General features: G+C 41.5%; 1 protein-coding gene and 1 long non-coding RNA gene across 2 annotated transcripts; one reads left to right on the top strand and one right to left on the bottom strand.

The window, feature by feature from the left end:
* Positions 1-1,034: 1,034 nt before the first annotated feature.
* On the top strand, positions 1,035-1,996 carry LOC113018437 (uncharacterized). The gene is made up of 3 exons (XR_003271793.1): positions 1,035-1,192; positions 1,726-1,809; positions 1,930-1,996. It is a non-coding gene; the product is annotated as an uncharacterized LOC113018437 (long non-coding RNA).
* LOC113018435 (vascular cell adhesion protein 1-like) lies at positions 1,821-20,803 on the bottom strand. Its single transcript, XM_026161501.1, has 8 exons — positions 20,421-20,803; positions 18,632-18,937; positions 18,287-18,544; positions 4,731-5,036; positions 4,042-4,302; positions 2,522-2,609; positions 2,330-2,369; positions 1,821-2,158 (listed from the first exon to the last, which is right to left on the bottom strand). The coding sequence occupies exons 1-8, from the start codon at positions 20,764-20,766 to the stop codon at positions 1,910-1,912; spliced, it is 1,854 nt and encodes a 617-aa protein (XP_026017286.1). The 5' UTR covers positions 20,767-20,803; the 3' UTR covers positions 1,821-1,909.
* Between the last annotated feature and the right edge of the window lie 160 nt (positions 20,804-20,963).

Genomic DNA, 20,963 nt, shown 5'->3' with positions numbered 1-20,963 from the left:
TGTTATGGATCTTTTACATCTGTCATTGCTTGGGCAGGGCTACATTTTGTATGTGGACAATTTTTACACAAGCCCTACACTCTTCAGTGACCTATATAAAGAAAAAAATGGCTGTTTTGGCACTATTAGAAAAAAACAGACAGGCTTTCCGCGCACGCGCAAAAATTACTTTCCTAAGAAGGCTGAGAGGGGAGATGTGCGCTGGATAAGGAAAGGCGAACTGGTGTTTGTGAAGTGGACTGACACTCGAGAGGTCACAATGTGCTCCACAGTGCACAAGGCCTTCAGCGGGAAGACTGTGAAGCAAAAAGTGAAGGAGGCTGCAGGTTGGACAACAAAGGCTGTACCTGTTCCAGATTGTGTTGTAGACTACAACAAGAACATGGGTGGTGTTGATTTGTCCGATGCTCTGATTGGTTATTACACTGTCCTTCATATAACTATGAAATGGTATAAAACTTTGTTTTATCATTTCTTAGACATTGCTGTTGTTAATAGTTTTCTTTTGCATATGGAGTTATGCAAGAGGCAAGGTAAGGAGCCAATGACACAAAAAATGTTTCGGGAGCAGCTTGCCAAGGAGATGCTGGACTTTGCTCCTGCCTCAGCATTACCACCACCAACACCATTGTCTAACCTCACCTGCATGCCATGTTATTTTGGCAGCAATGCAACAGATCTGAGGAGATATTGCTGGAGGTGCCAGGATGTTGGCATCCTGAGGGTGAAAACCCCAATTTATTGTAGGGCTTACGACGTCGCTCTGTGCCTCACATCAAAAAACAACTGCTTTAAAGACTGAGAGTCTCTTCTGTTTCTGCTGTCTTGCTGACTTTTCCTTGGTTCACAGAATATCTGATAGAGCAGCTGATATTCTTTCTGTCATGGTCTGGGTGAGTGCCAGTGTGTATCTCTTGAGCCGGCAGTTCAACCTCTCGGAGGAGCCACTGTGTTCCTGCTCATTGCTCTCACCTGTGGGTAATTAAGCTGTGGACTTTAAAGGCCACCACACTCAACCACTCTTTGCCAGATTCTCAGCTAACTACAGTTAGTGCAGGCCACCACTGTGTTTTGTACACTTTAATAGCAAACTACCTTGTCTCACCTTTTATCGCTCTTTCATGACTACTCACCAGATTACCAGACGCAAATCTCCACCATACTACAGTGGAGAGCTCTACCTGGATAGTAGGTAGGTAAAAGGGTCTGCACACTGACAATTACCCTACAGTACACCTGTTTGGGTTATGACAAACTTTGAAGGAGAATTCAGGCTGGACAATTCAAAACTTCAGGACAGAACACTTTAATTTGTTTTATTCATTCAAAAGATTGTTTAAAAAACCCATAGAAGTCACCTTTTTATTGTTGTATTTATTAAGAGATATGTATTACTTACAAAAAAGCCACCACACAAATAGGATTTGTAGAATATGATGGTGGACATTTAAGAGATTATACAGTGTTTAAAATCTGTTCACCTTCAATAGTTGCATAGTCTGTTTAACACTCATCGACAGCATGTTTCTGCAGAATAATTACAACTTACTAATTATATTACGTTTTGGTTTTTTTTTAAATGCAACTTGCTGCCACAAGATAGTGACATCAAAACTAAAGACAGATATTCAACATGCTCATGGAGCTGACATCCCACTTCATTCAGAAAGTTGGAGCAAGTGAAGGAGAGAGTTAAAAATCACATTGAGTTCTTTTCTCCACCAGAATACTAGCATTGATGTTTGCATTCTAAAAGCTGTCTGTGTCTACTTAAAGGAAAAGCCAGATGACCTATTAAAGAAATTCTTGGTAAGTTGGAAAAGGAACTGTTGGCAGTCACAACGACATATTTTCATGTAAATGCTCCACATTTATATTTTATTCTTCATAGACTGTAAACAGATACTTCTCATTTTTTCTTCACCTCAGCGTAGAGTTCCTCTTGGCCATTAACTCTCTGTGTTAAGCTGTTTTCTGGCTTGTTGACTTTCACCTGTGCGTACACCGTACCCTGCTGCTGCCCTCTGTCCTGCATTGAGTCAGAGGATGCTTCATATCCCAGCTTAGAGAAGCTGACCTCTCCATAATGGATGTTTTCTTCCTCTTTTTCTGTGTTATTTGCTGGCCCTTCAACAACCTGCTCTTCATGAGGTTGAATCTATTTAAAAAAACAAATAAGAAAATCTGTGATGTAGACCTGTTGAGTCCATTCTTAATCATGTTTTTAGAAATTTGAAATCATGTGACTGTGGCTGTTATAGAAATACAGAAGTAAATATTCATGGAAACAGGCAGGTAAAGTGATTGAACAAATTTAGTATCTTCTTACCTGAGTGTGTTGTATAGTTTGACGCATTGACTTTAAGCACCTGGACATAAGAGGCAATAAAATAAAATATTTTTATACTAAATATATGTATGAGTAAATCTAAGCTTGGTGGGGGAAAAAACACATTTTATTGTGCAGCTAAAATATGAGTGACAAAATATCATGTTTCCTACTGTCATGTGTGATACTTGCCAAAGAAATATTGTCAAGAAAATTAGTAAGATGGTCCCAGTGATTCCTCCAAGAACTAGTCCCAGTGTGAAGTGATCATTCTGCTCTCCTGGTACAAGATAAATATGAAACACCATGTGAGTCAAACATTGTATAATAATCTAGACACAGAAAGACAGCCATTGCTAAAGTTTTTTCACATCCTCTTTAAATTTCAGTGTAGCAATGTAACTGAGAAATAAGTAAAAGCATCCAGTCAAGAAGAAAAGGGCGCCAAGGTCTGTGCCTATAGACTGTGTTGCTTTTGATGGGAACCCAAATATAGACAAAACGAGGTGTGGAAACAAACTTAAATTTAACCAAGGGTGAGACGTTTATTTAGGCTTAACACAAGAACACAAACTAAAGAGAAAACTAGAACACAAAAGTAACCTAAACTGGAAAACTACAAGGAACCTAGAAAACTATGAAACCTGGAGAGACAAGGAAAGACAAGAATGAGTGACAACTTACAACATAAAAACAAAAGAGGGTGATGAGGGAAAAGGAAACAAACAGGGAACACGACCCTGTCAAAGTAAAACAGGAAACACTAAGGTGCAGACTTAAAACACGTGGCCAGACACCGGGCCAGGAGGAAGGAACACACAGGGGAACGAGACAGACTGGGGAAAGAGGGAAACATGGAAACAATTAAGAAAGACAAGACACAAGGAGTGTGTGTGTCTGAGAGAGAGAGAGAGAGAGAGAGAGAGAGGAAGGGAGTGAGTGACACTGAGGGAGAGAGAGACAAGATGGGCTGGGGAGAAGAAATATGATGCAGGAGACAGGGGAGACATGAAATATGAGGAGTATGTGGGAACAGGAAAGAGAGACCCAAAGGGGAACACCTACAAGAGAGAGAAACATACATGAACGGGAAGACAAATTTTCACAGGATGCAGGGATGATGGAAACGCAAAAGGAGCCTAACACAAGAAAGCATAACACAGGCAAACACGAAAATTTCAGACACAGAGTCAACTAAACTTTAGGATGACTGTAACACTAAATCGTAACCTGTCTTAAAAATGCAAAAGTCACAAAACCCCAATAACCTCAAAGCTAAAAAATAGAAAACTAAAACATGACAACACAAAGAAATCACAAATCACAATAAAATCAAAATGACTCAGAGCCATGACAAAAGAGGAGAAAAGCAAGTCATCGGTTCTTAACAGCTCTGTTAAGAAAGAAAAACAAAAACAAAATAAGGGAAAACAAAAATAAATAAACAAAGAGAAGACAACATTACCTAAAGAAATAATAACAACAATAATAATAATAATAATAATAATAATAATAATAATAATAAGTAAGACAATTTAAGGTGAATAAATATTTTCAAGTCTAACGCATGAACAACCACACATTATAGGATAAAGTACAAGATTTGAACTTCATCAAGCTAAATGTACTTCCTTCTCAACTCAATTTTAATGAATACGTCAAAAAATTATTAAAAAAAACAGCTTATGAAACTTAGTGCTGAGTAATTTTACCTCCAACAGTCATGTTAATCTCTGCTGATGTCTGATTACCCAGATCATTAGTGGCCACACAGTAATAAACTCCTCCATCTGTTACATTGAAGCTGTAAATCTCTCCTTCAGATACTTTCACAGCTCCATCTCTGCTCTTCTTGAACCAGGTGAAGTTGCTGACTGGAGGTTTGGCTCTGCTGGAGCAGGTCAGCTTCACCCAGCTGCCTGCTGACATCAAACCTGATGGACTGATGGATGCTGAGGTGTCTTGAGGAGCATCTGGAGAAACAAAAATGGAAAGAATTATCCCATAAATCATGTTGGTCTCCTCAAACTTTCACACGTGTCCCTGCTGCTAGACACCTGAATAAAATTAGTAGGTCATTAGCAAGACTTGACTGAATGCTGAGGTGGCAATCCCAACCCAACTCAAGTAAATTTAAGTAAATGTCAGTGCTTGGAAAAATGTACTTCTAAAAGTAATTTTATTGCACCATGTTCATTCACTCATGTGCTGCTGTAACATGAAACAAATGGCTGAATCGCCACCTCAGCATGCAGTCAAGTTCCACATAGTCTTGCAAATGACCTACTAATTTGATTCAGGTGTGTTGCATCAGGGATACGTGGAAAGGTTTCAGGACACCAGCCCTTCGGGACTGCAGTTTGACACGTGTGTCTTCAACAACAAACTCTGATTGTCTTACATGAAACACTGAGAGTCTCTTCTGTCTCTGCTGTCTTGGTGTCTTTTCCTTGGTTCACAGGATATCTGGCAGAGCAGCTGATCTTCTTTCCATCATGTGTGTCTGACAGAGTGATGTTCTGCTGGATTTTAGTTGTAAAGCTTCCATCTGTGTTTTCCTCTATTTTGTTGTGAGAGTCTTGTTGGAGATTCCAGGTGAGTTGAGGAGGGGAGTGTGGACAGGGAGTGAGAGCTGAGCAGGTTATAGTGACAGACTCCTTCTCCTTCAGATCACCTGAGATTGTAATATTGGGCCTCCAAGGAGAATCTGTGGTTTCACATAAAATCACACTGCTCTTTGCACCACTGATTAAAATCTGCAAACCTAATGCTTTCAAAACCTGTTCTAAATTCATACTTTGATTTATAAATGTAATCAAGTCTTGAACATAAAAGTGGAGCAGACGTTATAATAAGAAACAATTTTCTGAGTGTCATGCTGGGACAATCATTACAACTTTAATACAAGATTTGCTCACGTGATATTGATTATATTCAAAAAATAGATCAAAGACTAGATAGTCAGTACTAAATGTTAGTTTAATGTTAATGTGATACATAAACAAAAAATAAACAAACAAACATACTATTACCTGTGACTGTTATTTGAAGAGGATCACAAGCTGCTGTTGCCTTGAATGGTTCACTCTCTACTCTGAAGAAGTATTTGTTTGTGTATGTGGTGGTTAAATTAGTAAACAGAGTGGTGCAGTCTCCCTGACTCAGGTTTCCAGTAATACTCATTGGATAGATGCTAACTGCTCCACTACTGTTGTAGATCACATTGTTTGCCTCGTTGGTAAATTCGGGATTATTTTTAATCCACACTCCAAAAATTTCACTTTTGCTGTTAAATTTCTGTTCTTCTTTGGGTCTGAACCTACATGGGATTTGCAAACAAGATCCACTCAGTGCTTCCAGCTGCTTTGGTGCAGTGATGAAAAGGTCTGCTTTATAGGAATAACCAGCCAAAGCACCTGTAAATACAATTTAATGATTAATCCATTCACATATCAGTATTAAACAAAATAACTACATGTTTTTCTACTCCCAAACAAAACTCTCATCTCTGATTAAACTATTTGCTACACTTTAGTTAGCGTGAAATTTTTTTTTGCATATTTCCATTTTAAATTAAACATTTAGCTGATATTCCAGAGATGGTAGGAACATTTCCACCACCATCTGCTGTTTGGATGTAAGATGGAAATCTTCGTAATCAGAGTTTCAAAAACTGTCTAGTGTAATGCTTGAAAGTGCCACCAAAGTTTTTTGTTCCTTAGGTGTTAACATTTTGTACAAAAACATTTTAATTTAAAGTCAGTACAAAAAGTAGGTCTATGTTCACTCTGTTAGTAAATGAAGTTTACGTTGTAAAATAACTCCAATAATGACTTTGAAATACTGAAATACTCACCTGAAACAAACAGGACAATCAGTAACATGCTGACTGTCTCCATGTTCACACACAGACTACTCTACTGCCTGGATTAAAAAAAGACAATTTCATGTACGGAGCTCTAACACTGTACTTAATATTTTTAAAGCTGTTTTATCATAAAAATGTTCCTTCTTCATTTATACAGATCTTGTTTTTATTTTCTTGTAGGATTTTGCTTTGAAACATGGTGAAATATAAAAAATGTAACACAAAGCAGTTCATATAAAACTTGAACATCAGTAAGTAAGATTACTTTACATGTGCCTGTCAGTGCAATGAAAGAAAAGTAAAAAGTTATTGAATAAAAGCAATAAAATGTTTCCTTACCAAACAATCCCAAGTGTAGAATTATTGTTTTGCAGTTTTAGAAGAATTACAGTGGACCGTGTCGCCCAGCTGATGTTGGAAAGAAGGAAGTACAGAAAGAGAATTTGTTTAAGAAAGTGCACTCGATGCCTCTGACAAAAACTCTTCAGTTCTGCTTTTCTACAAGTAGGCTACTTACATTTACATGTATCTTTTAGCAAATCTGCAGTGACTGCATCAGCACTAAAATTAATCACAAAGTGTGGGAAAGAGCACAGTAACACTACAATTTGGTTGTTGAGCAGCAACACCAGGCATTTGATTTCTGGCACATAAGTTTAGTTGTGGAAAAATCTTATTTTATATCTGAGCTCAATAAATGTTAAGCCATTTTTAATTTAGCCATGTTGTAATGAGGCCACAAATGTAAATTTGGATTTGGGAAATATTAATTATTATGATACATGATAAATATAAACTATTAAATCCCCCCATCTAATGAACTAACATGTATCTATAGATATAGATACATGTATAGATACACTAAATGACAAATACTTTCTAATTTTACTGGTCAAAATGCAAAACCCTAATCAGTCCATCTAGTAGATTATTTAATAAAACATTATGGTACAAATATTACAAATTGTTCATCTGAATTAGTTTATTCCCAAAATCAGATCTCAGTGAATACACGTACTGGCTTGCTGTCGTAATGATCGTTTAAGTGGTCCAGTCTACTTAAGATCAAAGTGGGCCATATGTGGCCTGTGAGGTAAAATGAATTTGACACACCTGATGTAGAGTTCTTCATGGAATTGGTTTCCATGTTCAAGGAGCTTCATGGGTTCATCACCAAGCACAATGCAAAGCATAGACTACAGTGGCATAAAGCACACCAGCACTGGACTCAGTGCAATGGAGACGTGTTCACTGGAGTGATGACCTTTGACGTTTACCAGGATTTGCTCATTCAGTGCTGTTCTGCTTGTCTTGTGGCCTGTTGATATCCAGCTTTAATAGTAGTTGTTAATGGAAGATTGCTGAGCTAACAGGTGCTTTACAGTCAGGGTGGAAACTGGTCTTCTGCTCAATCACACGTCTCACATGTGTTACACGTCATGCATGTCATTGGTTCTGCTATTATAGTACAGATACAGTGACTTAAAATGGACAGCAGATCTGTGATGGGCCCTTAGCTGGGCCTTGGCTGGTCTTTGAACTTAATAACATCTCTTCTAGTGACATCAAAGAACAACTCAGTCTGAAACTAAGAACATGTATTCTTCAGTGTGATCTATGTGTACAGTACAGTTGTAAATTTTATAAAGTTTCAATTCACACGTATCCATAAAAGACCCAAAGTTCTTCACAAAGAAAAAACAAAAACAGGTTATTGGAGTATTTTATAGATTTAGTGACAATTAAAGCCTAAAATACTCTTTTCATAAACACTACAAAGAACACTTGTGACACTCACAGTGCAGCTCTGGTGAAGCCTACTTCTTACTTATTCAATTTGATTGATCGGCCAGGAAGCCAAGAACCCACGCATGCACTGGTTTATGACTAAAGAATTACGGCAGATCTTTCAAAAAATTGCACGAACAATGGAAGACCTGCATCTAATTTATTATGAAATTGTAGCTCTACACATAGCCATTTGAGAAAGAAATACTTTGGTTCCTCTATTGCGTAGTGTTTTCTTGAGATTGCAGAATAAAATGAAAGAGAATTACAATAAAACATATGAACTAAATGCTCCCAATGTCAGAAAAAAGTAGTAATGAAACACCCAGAAGACTAAAACAATGTAAAAGTAGAGTCAGTCTTGTCCTTCCTGATTATGTTCAGCAAAAGAGGAAGTCACTGTGACAGTCTAAATCTTCACCCTTAAATATTTGTTTTTTCTGTCACTCACTCAAAGCTTGTAAGTTTAACCTTAGAAATTTAAGGACAACTAAACAGCAGGTACAGACAGAGTACACGCTGTTTAGGAAAGTGCAGTTTTCTTGCATGCAAAGTAAAATATGTTCTTATAAATTAAGAACATACGAACAAGAAATTCAGTTGCTCTGTGACAGATTCACAGCCTCTGTCTCACGCTATCTCCCCCTATTCTAGCTTTGATAGGCTGCACTGCCCAGCTGGCTGCATTTATAAAATCAAACTTCCAGTGTTAAAGCTGAAGAGAAAAATTTCAATCTTTGTGTGTACATCAGCTTCAGTACTAACCAGTGTCACAGCAAAGCATTTACTGTGGTATTATGTGGTTGGTGTGATCTACCATATCTATGTTTTCCATCCTGCAGTGTTTTGCTTAATGATATGCTTTTAGCTTCTATATTAAGTCATTACAATTTTATTTATACAGTGTCAAATCACAAAAAACAGTCGCCTCAAGATACTTTACATTGTAAGGTAGATCCTAAATTAATACATACAGAGAAAAACCAAAATAATAATTTAACCCCCTATGAGCAAACACATTTGAGAGAGTCTGATACTGTCACGGTTCTGGGTCCGTTGGACCCAGTATTTTCAGTTTTTTATGTTTTGGTTCACTTTTGCATCATGGATTATTCTTTGTTTCTCTGGTACCTTGTGTTTCAGTTATCTTGGTGTTTTGGATTGTTTCTCATTCTCTTGTTGTGATTATTATTATTATTATTATTATTATTATTATTATTATTATTAGTTTCATGTTTCTATTATCCATGTTTTAGGAATGGTGGTTTCATGTATAGTTCAGTTCCATGTTTCATTTTCTGTCTCTGTGTTGAGTCCATGTCTCTGAGTTGTGATTCATGTTTCCTGTTTTATTGTGAAAGTCTTTGTCTTATGTTAGTGTGTGCAGCTTTGTTCCCCATGTCTCGTTAGCCCTGATCTCTCCCAGCTGTGTCTCCCTTCTGTGGCCCATTTCCTCATTACTACCCTGTGTATTTAAGCCCTGTGTTTTCCCATGCCCAGTGTCGCGTCGTACCCACAGATTATGCCTGTGTGTCCTTGGTCTCAGTGTTCCATCCTCACTTCATGTTTGTTTTCCTGCCAGCAATAAAGCTGAGGTTTTTGAGTTACATTCCGTTTTCCGAGTCCTGCATTTGGATCCTCATCTCTGCCTGCCCGCACACAGAGCCCTGACAGATACATTTATTAACAAAGTGCTCAATTTTTACATACTGAAATTATATTTCAAACAGCACCAGGCCATAAAAGGGTTAATCATCAGTAAATGTCTAAGCTGTAACTAACAGCAAACAATATGTGTTTCATTGCAATGCAAATGATCACACCAAAGCTTTGAAGGAACTACATTCAGTTCACATGTACATACTCTGCAAACAAGTTAGGCATCAGTACTCGAGTAAAATTAGAAATGTAAAATTAGAAATGTATATCACATGAAAAGAATATAGCCCATATGATCTTCACTGCCCTATGCATAGCCAAGAAAACAGTCCTCATGAACTGGAAAAATAAAAATAATCTTAATTCTAACCAATATAGAAATTATCTATTAGATTACATTAGTCTTGACACAGCCTCTGCCACCACATTAGATCAATTGCTCTGGGCCCCTTTTATCAGCTCCATCACCTAGTGGGGGTGGGGGGTCATAGTTTGGTCCCGCCTTCACTGTTGTGATTGGTGAGGGGGTAGGGACAGGCTTAGGGCGTCGGGGGGTTCCCCGGAGGCATCTTCCTTGGGGGGCTCAACCCGGGGTAGCGGTCACGTCCGGTTGAGGGCTCTGTTGGCTCTCAGGTGACTGTTTCCTCGCGGCTGCGTGCAGCGGGGCTAGGGGAGGGTCTGTGCTGACGGACGCGGGTTACTGACCTGGCAACCTGGCTGCCCCTGGGTGGGTCCGGGATGGGCGTGAGGTTCTGGGGGCGCTCCGTCTCTGGGCTGGGGCCCGGGCCGGGCCTCGGGGGCTCGGGTCCTGGTTGGTGTGTTGCCGGGGTTGTGGGCGGGTGGGTGCATGGGGGCCCGGCCCTGGAGCAGGGTGCCGCCGGTGCATCGAGCCGCCTGGGGGGCTCTTCAACTGGTGGGGGGGATGGTCACATCTTGCAGGAGCTTTCTTCTCTCAGGAACTCTCTGCAGGAGGGGGAGATACAGGAGAGGTGGAGGAAGATCTCAGCCTGGGTGTTTATTGTCTTATGTAGTCTGGAAGATGAGTGGATGGTGGGGTGGGTGCAGTTTTCTCTGTGGTGGGGTTGGGTGGACTGTCCAGGGCTCTGTGGAGCCGGGGGGCGCTACTGCACTGGGCCCCGGTCTGATGGGCCTGGGCCCCCCTTCCCTGGCGGGTCGCGGAGGGTGGGAGTGCCTACTGGGGTCAGCGGGGGAGCTGGCCCCAGGGAGGGGTTACCTGCCCCTCCCTTCCTTCCCTCCCCATCTCCAGCTGCCTCCCTCTTCCCGCTCCTCCACAACCACCCACACATGCAGGGCCTTGGAGTGGGGGTATGTCACCAGGGTGCAGAGGAGGCTACCCCCCCGTCCCCCCCCCCCCCCCCCGTCCCCTTCTGGCTGCCTCTGCCTCAATTTTATCCCACAACTTAGACATTCACATTATTCACACTCTCATTACACATACATATAGGATCTTGGGGGTGGGCACAATCACGGAGTCCAAATCACCATCAGGGTGTATACCTCACCCCTGACGTCGTTGCCCACCTCTCAATTTTAAATACACTTAGTCATTGAGGGTTAGCAGGAGGGACTATGCGCTTACCTGCTGCTCCTTGGCAGGTAGCTCCATGCCCTCCTGGGTTTTAATTGCACCTTAGAACACATATGCATCAACACTACAATGAGCGGGTGGAGGGAGGTTTGGAGTCTTCTCCCACCCCCATTCTCTGCGGCCTGCTGGAGCGGGAGGGCTAGTAGGAGGAGTTGGCCGTCCGACTGCGGTCTGGGGTGTGGGGCCTCCCTGCTGCTGCGGAGTCGGGGTGGTCTGCCTCTCCCCACCGCAGGGAAAAGGGTAACACCACCTGGGTCTGGGTGCAATTCCCCCCTCCAGGGGCAAGGGTACCTAGACCCGGTTTGTAGAGTACGCTTGGGGAGTGTGATTGTGTGTACAGCGTCTCTTTATGTCTGTCTCCACGTTGGTTGAGTGTGGAGTGAGTGCATATGAGAGCATGAGGGTGGGAATGGATGTTTGTGTCTGTGTGTGCCTGTATGTCTGTGTCTATATGTCAGGTTGGGTATCAGACGCCACCTCTCTGGGGACACCTCAGGCCCTCCAAGGTTTGGAGGCCTATCTCCACCCTACCACCACTTCCCCTGCCGGTGGCGGACTCCCTCAGGTGTCGGTGTGTTGGTGGTTCTTTGTGTCTGGGGGTGGGCGTCCGGGTACACACCGGCTCACTCCTTGGCGGCCGCTTGTCGGGGCCTGGGGCTCGCTCGGGCCCCTTTGGAGGTGGGGTGCCCCCGGCCTCTCGGCCTAGGGCTCGGTCACTCAGGCGCAGCTGGGGGCCGGCGGAGCTCACGGGCGCGTCACTGCAACTCCCCCTGACTTCTGCTCCGCGGCTGCTGGGCGAGCCCTCATCTGGGACTCTCCTCAGCTCTTACTGGGACAGTGGCGCGGCTGCCCCTCTGTTGGTCTTCCATGGTCTCTTGTGTTCTGGGGGCCTCTGGATGTCTGGAGTTTTGATCTCCTCCATACCCGCTTCACACCCTGGAGGACGGGGCTATGGCCCCCCCACACTCCCTAGCAGATCATTACATGGAGAAACCTTTGGAATGCAAGCATGCTGATCCACACAGGTATGCACACATGGGTATTCACAGACGCGGACTAAAGCTTTCTTGGCTGCTGCCTCAAAGCACACTGTGCGCTGTCTATCTTGCGTGCTGCACAATATCGTTTATTACTTAGTAAATACTGATATCTATGACTAGCTAGTTTATTGTGATGGTGCTTTGTTTTCTCTATTATTATGTTGCTCTTTGTTGTTTGCTGTCTCCTCTGTTTGTTTTTGTTTGTTTGTTTGGTTTTTTTTTTTTCTCCATACAGGTGACCCAGGAGGTTTTTTTTTTGTTTTTTTTTGTCTCTCTTCCCCCCCCTTCTCACCGTCTCTTCTCCCCTTTGGTTTTCTTTCTTTCTCTCCCCCTCTCTCTCTCATTCATTCCCCCTGTCCTATTTATTAAAAAAAAAAAAAAAAAAAAATGACAAAGGATGAACTGAAGCTCTGCCATCACGTAATGTCGCATACTGCTGTTTCTGATGTCATTTAGAAAAAAAAAAAAGAAAAAAAAAAAAAAGAAATGTATATCACATGAAGCAGATTTTGAAGGAAGTGATGAAAATAGTAGAAGTTACTCTGCTCTTACAAGAGCAGCACCCAGATGTTTTGATGTGATTGCCCTACATGGCTAAGCTGAAGGACAACAAAGAGTCACTGCTGAACACAAAAAATGTCCATTAAAAAAATTTCCACTCACAATATGAATGTCAATATTACAAAAATCAGTGTAGCCAGTGTATTTAAACCCTCAGTTTCCACCAGTTCCTTGTCGTATCATTGTAGATATTATGTTGTCGTTCCCACATGTTGTCAGTTGTTCAGCCAGCCATTCAGTCTTTCAGTCAGTCAGTCCTGTCGTTCCTGCTCTGTTCTTTCACTCGCTCCAGTAAAACATCATCATTCTACACCGTGAATCCAGTGTTTGGGTCATCTCTTCCTCGCCTCCACACACAACCTCTGACACAGTCATAAATCTTAAAAGGCTGTACCTACAACCAGATCAAAGTTTTCCATGCTGTTGGTTTAAATCTCAACACATTCGTGCATAAACTATGTGACCACATTGAAATGTCCAAAGACAAAAAAGCACCATCACCACCCTCAATCAGTAAATAAACTGTTATTATAGTAAGTTATATTCATAAAACCCACAGATCCTTTACCCAGAAAACTGGCACCACACCCAGCTTCCATAAATCATTGCTCTGCTAGTCAAAAGGCAGATACACCACTCCTTTACAACACACACCAAATCATTCCACAAAAATTCCATCTTTGTCCTTCATCTTTCAGTGTACCAAGGTATATGCAGCAACCAATTACTTTACGTGTGTCTGCAACCAAACCTCCTCGTTTTCACTCCCAGCACTGGACAGTCTTGCGTCAGTTGTTCTCAATAGGTCACATGATAGGGTGAGGCAGGGTCTCTTTGACTGTTATAAGTAATTACCTAGCAGTGTCCAACATTTGAAACATGGAGAGTTTGAAGACAAAATAAATTTCTTACCCACTTATTTAGATAAGAAAAAGACATCCAGCACTTCACATCACAAAATACGGAGTAAACCTTCAGCACAAATTATATTAAATATCACACAAAAACACTTTAAATTAAGTAAACATATTTTATTGAACACAAATTTACATGTTTTGATGCCAGCTTGCCTGCAGCCATTTAAATTACCTGTGACAAACTTTTTCATTTCAACATGTCTACAATGTAAATAATAAATCATTCAAGAGCACACACAACATGCAAATACTGTATGAGCACGATGAAAGCTAAAATAAGTTTGTAAGTGGAGGTTTCTAGTCATCTGCAGAAATGTCTCAACTGTCATGTAAAGTAGTTCCTTATTGGAGTGCTGCAACATCTATTTACACGTATTTAAGAAAAATCTAAACAAAAAAGTCGACTGAAAACAGCCCTGTGAGATTAAAGCTGAACATAAAAAGCTGCAGGATTTTGTTTAAGTAACTACTTAAGAACAACACTAAACCGGAAAAATGACATTTGTATGTGCAGGTTCTGTGTGTGTTTCTTTAATACACTGTGTTAATGTAATGTTACTTTTTTCTTCACCTGAGTGTAGAGTTCCTCTTGGCCGTGAGCGCACTCTGTGTTTTCGTGCTTTTTGACTTTCACCTGTGTGTACACCGTATCCTGCTGCTGTCCTCTGTACTGCACTGAGTCAGTGGATGCTTCATATCTCAGCACAGAGAAGTTGATCTCTCCATAATGGATGTTTTCTTCTTCTCCTTCTGATTTACTTGCTGGCTCTTCACTCACGTTTCTGGGGTTCCTGCTTGAAAATCAAATAGCCAAAATGAATAGAGTATCTTTCTGCTATTACAAACGCTGTGTAAACAATCTTGGTATCAAAATATAGCTAAACCTTGTAAACCTTGTTCATGAGCTGTTTAAGTATCAGAGTCAGAGTCAGAGACACTTTATATATCCCCAAGGGGCAGTTAAGATAGATGATACCTTGCCGACCGTACATACAATACACAAACATCACACTGGCAAGACAGGTCAGGCTAGGTAGCACTGGCCACATGAGCAGCGACCTGGAACTAAAACAATGGAAAATGCACAACATGAGGAAAGACGAGGAGAAAAAAGAACTCCGCCCAGACTGAGCTCCAACGAGGAGATCAGTTTGAGAACAGAAAAAAAGCCCACCTCAGCACATAGCACATAAATCATCACATCTCACAACATAGAAGACATAAGCTTCGAAGGCATTTGGAGGGGGTGGGGGGGTAAGTGTAGGTCTGTGTCAGAGTACATGCATATGTGTGCGTGTGTGTGTCTGTTCCGTGTTCAGCCGAGAGAAAGTGTCCCTTCACTTGGTTGGGAAAAAGTCAACAATCTTCGGTCGACGCAGGTAGCCTTGAAGGAGGAGGGAGAGAGTCACAACATAGTCTTGTTATCTAAGGAAGAACTTTGTTATTCCCGTCAGCTTTTGCCTTGAGCATCCAGCTGGCACCAGGGGGGCCGCATGAGATGGAGATGGTAGTTGTTTTGGTTAGTGCGAAGAAACTGCTTCCAATTTTACAGTTGGTCTAATGTCTTTCACTGGTCACCAGGTCTCTCAGATCCTGTTGTTCTTCTCCAAGATCTTATCCATATTGCAAAGCCGTGAACTTCTTGAAGATCTTCCCATATGGTGTTCAATAAACACAGTCTGAGTACTCACAGCTTGCACATCGTCAATCATGTCGGCCAGCCTAATGCAGGTTTTGAATAGCTGTAACTAGGGATGGGTATCGTTTAGGTTTTATCCGATACCGGTGCCAAACCGGTACTTTTGAAACGGTGCCGGTGCTTAAACGGTGCTCAAACCGGTGCTTAAAGAATGGAGAACACAAAATTGGTCCAAAAACCTCTCATGTTCAGCTGTTTTTTTGTAAAAAGATAACAATGTTAGCCTTTTCTGCAGCTATGGGGCATATATGGTATCACTCTTGGCTGGAAGCAGTGCTTAAACAATGGAAAAAACACAAACTTTGTCCAAAAACCTCTCATGTTTAACTGTTTTCCACTTTTTCTTTGGTCATTTTAGCCTTTTTGGCCAGGGTGAAGGGAGTATCTGCCATCAAACAAGAAGACAGCTGCATGTAGCTACGACGGTGTTTGCTAGTTCACCTTACATGCATTAATGTAATAACGTGGTTAGCCTACTCAACGTAAATTACACATGAACAACATTAAGATACTCACGCAGAGAAGAACGGCTGCTGCTGCATCATCATCCTCATCATTTCTGCTACACTGGCAGGGCTAGGGGCCAGGACTCTCCTCTTCGTGTTTTTGGGGATGTTGCTAACTCCGGGTCTGATAACAGGCACCACACCCGTAGTAGATGTGCTCGGTGTGAGGTCTCGCGGCAAGCTATCAAATACAGCGCATTTCTTGGCTTTTAAAAAAAAACGCTATGCGTCGCCAGGTGTTTCATCGGATTCGAGGTGTTACCTCCTTTGACAGTATCACAGTATCAGCTTAAAGCACTTGTTGCTGCTGAGTTTGCATATTTTGCTGTGAAGTACAGCCAGACTTTTGACCGCTTGCCTTGGGCATTTTTAATCTGTAGCTCTGCTCTAAAAGAACGTACGTACCTGGACCCGCCTACTATCCTCGGAAACGTAAAATGATTGGCTAGAATCGAAAGTGTATCACAGCTCAGGAAAAAAAAAGCACCGAAATAAAGCACCGAAATGTGCGCTGCTTTTCGGTCTGGTTACTACCGTTTATGTCAGAACCGGTGCCATCATGGCACCGGACACCGGTACCCATCCCTAGCTGTAACTGCTTTCTTTGTTCTTCGATAAGCCACGTCTGAGCCAGCTCTGATCAGCCAGAACTCTGTTATCATCTTTCCGAATGGTAGATGTCATTCAGTGTCCTCTATCACGGGTGTCACCAGGCACGCGACACAATCGGGTATCCGGCAGCAAACGACTCTGAAGAACAATCGGGCTCTCCTGAGTAGGGATGGGTATCCTTTAGGTTTTATCCGATACCGGTGCAAAACTGGTACTTTTGAAACGGTGCCGGTGCTTAAACGGTGCTCGAACCTGTGCTTAAACAATGGAAAACACAAACTTTGTCCTAAAACCTCTCGTGTTTAGCAGTTTTTTTGTAAAAAGATAACAATGTTAGTCTTCTCTGCAGCTATAGGGCATATATGGTATCACTCTTGGCTGGAAGCAGTGCTTAAACATTGGAAAAACACCAACTTTGTCCAAAAACCTCTCATGTTTAACTGTTTTCCACTTTTTCTTTGGTCATTTTAGTCTTTTTGGCGAGGGTGAAGGGAGTATCTGCCATCAAACAAGAAGTCAGCCGCATGTAACTACAACGGTGTTTGCTAGTTCACCTTACATGCATTAATGTAATAACGTGGTCAGCGTACTCAACGTAAATTACACACGAATAACATTAAGCTACTGACCCAGAGAAGAACGGCTGCTGCTGCCATCATCATCCTCATCATTTCTGCTACACTGGCAGGGCTAGGGGCCAGGACTATACTCTTCGGGTTTTTGGGGGATGTTGCTAACTCCGGGTCCGATAACAGGCACCACACCCGCAGTAAATGTGTACGGTGCTCGGTCTTGCAGCAAGCTATCAAATACGATGCATTTCTCTTCTTTTAAAAAAACACTATGCGTCACCAAGTGTTTCATCAGATTCGATGTGTTACCTCCTTTGCACAGTATCACAGTATCACCTTAAAGCACTTGTTGCAGGCTGCTGAGTTTGCATCTTTTGCTGTGAAGTACAGCCAGACTTCTGACCGCTTCGCCTTGGGCGTTTTTAATCTGTAGCTCTGCTCTAAAAGAACGTACGTACCTGGGCCAGCCTACTATCCTCGGAAAGGTAAAATGATTGGCTAGAATCCAAAGTGTATGACATCTCAGGGGAAAAAAAGCACAGAAATAAAGCACCGAAATGTGCGCAGCTTTTCGGTCTGGTTACTACCGTTTATGTCATGGCACCGGACACCGGTACCCATCCCTACTCCTGAGCCCAGGCTTTTCGTCTAGAGTAGAGTGCCAATATCCATTGAGGAACCAGTTGATCAGATCCACAATTCTTTGGGTTTTAGAGAACAAGACTGAGAAACACTGAGGGTTACAGTTAGACGAGATTAGACAAGGATATAGAAGCCAAGCAGGAAAGATAAGGAAGGGAGAGGGTGAGAGATCATATTTTCTGCTGTAATGTAATATTTACCAAACAAAGATAATCAGGCAGACGAGTAAGATGAACCCAAGGATTCCTCCAAGAATTAGCCATGTTGGGAAGGAGCTACCATTCTGCTCTCCTGAAAAACAAGATCAATAAGAAAAAACATTTCAGTTAAAGAGTTAAACAGAAGCAATATACGGATTCATTTTATATTTTTTATAGCTCTGTTTAGAAAAAAAGAAATAAACAAAGAGAAGACAACAGTAGATAAGATGAAGAAAAATTGGATAAGAACATGCAACACATTAGTGGTTTCGACCTAAATTTACCTCCAACACTCACGTCAATCTCTGCTGATGTCTGATTACCCAGATCATTAGTGGCCACACAGTAATAAACTCCTCCATCTGTTACATTGAAGCTGTAAATCTCTCCTTCAGATACTTTCACAGCTCCATCTCTGCTCTTCTTGAACCAGGTGAAGTTGCTGACTGGTTTGGCTCTGCTGGAGCAGGTCAGGTTCACCCAGCTGCCTGCTGACACCAAACCTGATGGACTGATGGATGCTGAGGTGTCTTTAGGAGCATCTGGAGAAATAAAAGAGAGAAAGTGATATCCCATATACCATGGTGTCCTGAAGGATTCAGTTCAACAACAAACTCTGATTGTCTTACATGAAACACTGAGAGTCTCGTCTGTCTTTGCTGTCTTGGTGTCGTTTTCTTGGTTCACAGGATATCTGGCAGAGCAGCTGATCTTCTTTCCATCATGTGTGTCTGACAGAGTGATGTTCTGCTGGATTTTAGTTGTAAAGCTTCCATCTGTGTTTTGCTCCATTTTGTTGTGAGAGTCTTGTTGGAGATTCCAGGTGAGTTGAGGAGGGGAGTGTGGACAGGGAGTGAGAGCTGAGCAGGTTATAGTGACAGACTCCTTCTCCTTCAGATCACCTGGGATTGTAATATCGGGCCTCCAAGGAGAATCTGTGGTTTCACATCACAAACGTATTAACACTAAAGCATACATGCAGTTTGAACTACTATGGATTCTCAGTTTTGTCAATATAAACAACAACTGACAGTCAAATCGATTAAACCTGAAACATCACTGGTTAAAAGTGAGACATTTGATGTTTTTTGTTAATATGGACACATTTCTGCACCAAGAATTTCAAATTGTTTGTCTATAATGAAAAGAAAAAACATATCTACAAGAGGAACCACACACACAGCTGCTTTCTCTGGGCATGTTTGCAAAAAAATGAAATTTGGGTTGTTGTTACATTTACAAGAGTCTAAAGTGAAATTTGAACAAAATACTTTTATGTTTCCACGGTGAACTGAATTAAATCATCGACGATCTGCATGAAATTCAACAACTTAAAACTAGTTAATTGTATTCTTGTTGAGATGACATGATACAATTGAATAGGAGTGGTTAGTTGCCTGAACTTGTGATGTTACAAGATCACGTGAGATTTCCAACCACAGGAAAATCACTGGGGTTATGAGAGGCAGAAAAGCATACACACTCCACACGTCTGCTGTTGCTATTGGTAAATGGACTGATTCTTATGTAGCATTTTTCTACTCTCCCAGACCATAAAGCGCTTTATACAACATGCCACACAAGCACTTTCTCAATGCTTTTAAGTGCTTTCAAACTAACATTCACACCTATTCATACTACGATGGATGCATCGGACAGCAATTTTGCCCAAGGACTTTTGGCATGCAGACTGGTGGAGCCAAAGGTTGAACCAGCAACCTTCCAATCAGCAGACGACCTGCTCTACCTCCTGAACTACAGCCACCCATATTGTGGCTTAAAGCTCAATAACTGGCAGAGCAGCCAGTCTGAGCGGCCTGTCATAGACCTGTCGAGGACAAAGACGTAAAGAAAATTCTGTATCAACCTTGTTGGCTTTAAGTAAATGATTCTAAATTGCCCATAGGTGTGAGTGTGAGTAGGAATGGTTATCTGTCTCCTTGCAACAGACTGGTGACCTGTGCAGGATGTGCTCCACCTCTCGCCCGATGACAGCTGAAATAAATCCCTGCCCCTTTGGATATCTGATGAGGAAAGGAGGAAAAGGACGGATGGAGTGACAGGTATGTTCTAAATCCATTAAATTGGAGGAAATCTGGGTATGTATTATTGGGCCTCCAAGAAGAATCTGTGGTTTCATATCACAAACATGTTAACACTAAAGAACAGTATATTACATACATGCAGTTTGAACTGCTGTGCATTCTCAGTTTGCTGAAGTAAACTAAAACTGACGTAGAAATGATTTAAATCTGAAAAAACATCTTCTTAAAAAAAATTACAATAAATTTTCTCTTCTTTATCTCATATTATGTTCTTTTATAAATGATTTGTAAATGTCTGCATTCATTAAAGAGAGTGAGTATCAGAACAAAGGTTTATATTATTTTTTTGATATAAATGGACTTCAGTCTTTACCTCTGACTGTTATTTGAAGAGGATCATGTTGAGCTGTTGCCTTGAATGGTTCTCTCTCTACTCTGAAGAAGTATGTGTTTGTGTAGTTTGTGGTTAAATTAGAAAACAGAGTGGTGCAGTCTCTCTGACTCAGGTTCCCAGTAATACACATTGGATAGATGCTAACTGCTCCACTACTGTTGAAGATCACATTGTTTGGATTTTTGCCAAAGTCACCATTATTTTTAATCCACACTCCAAAGATTTTTCTTTTGCTGTTAAATTTCTGTTCGTCTTTGGGTCTGAAGTTACATGGGATTTGCAAACAAGATCCACTCAGTGCTTCCATCTGCTTTGGGGCAGTCATGTAGAGTGCTATCCACTGAGGATAATCAGCCAAAGCACCTGTAAATACAGTTTCATTATTAACAAGCTGCTGTTCATTGTTTGTAAACTGTAAACATTTTCAATCACAACACAAAGCGCTGGCTCTGTCTTTCAGGTTGTTTTAAAATGGGTGAAAGTAAAATTACAAATGAATCCAATAATGTCTTTGAATAACAG

This window comes from Astatotilapia calliptera, unplaced genomic scaffold, assembly GCF_900246225.1.
Source record: "Astatotilapia calliptera unplaced genomic scaffold, fAstCal1.2 U_scaffold_83, whole genome shotgun sequence".
Taxonomy (NCBI): domain Eukaryota; kingdom Metazoa; phylum Chordata; class Actinopteri; order Cichliformes; family Cichlidae; genus Astatotilapia; species Astatotilapia calliptera.
Note: the sequence above shows the minus strand (reverse complement) of the source record. Positions and strands in the feature narration are given on the sequence as shown.

What these genes read in the sequence shown, in the direction of transcription:
- LOC113018435 (XM_026161501.1), bottom strand. Translation starts at nt 20,766, where the DNA reads ATGACTGCCCCAAAGCAGATGGAAGCACTGAGTGGATCTTGTTTGCAA. An exon ending in GATTAACATGACTGTTGGAG is followed by an intron (nt 2,610 to 4,041) that starts GTAAAATTACTC and finishes ATCTTGTACCAG; the next exon opens with GAGAGCAGAATGATCACTTC. An exon ending in TTCTTGACAATATTTCTTTG is followed by an intron (nt 2,370 to 2,521) that starts GCAAGTATCACA and finishes TCTTATGTCCAG; the next exon opens with GTGCTTAAAGTCAATGCGTC.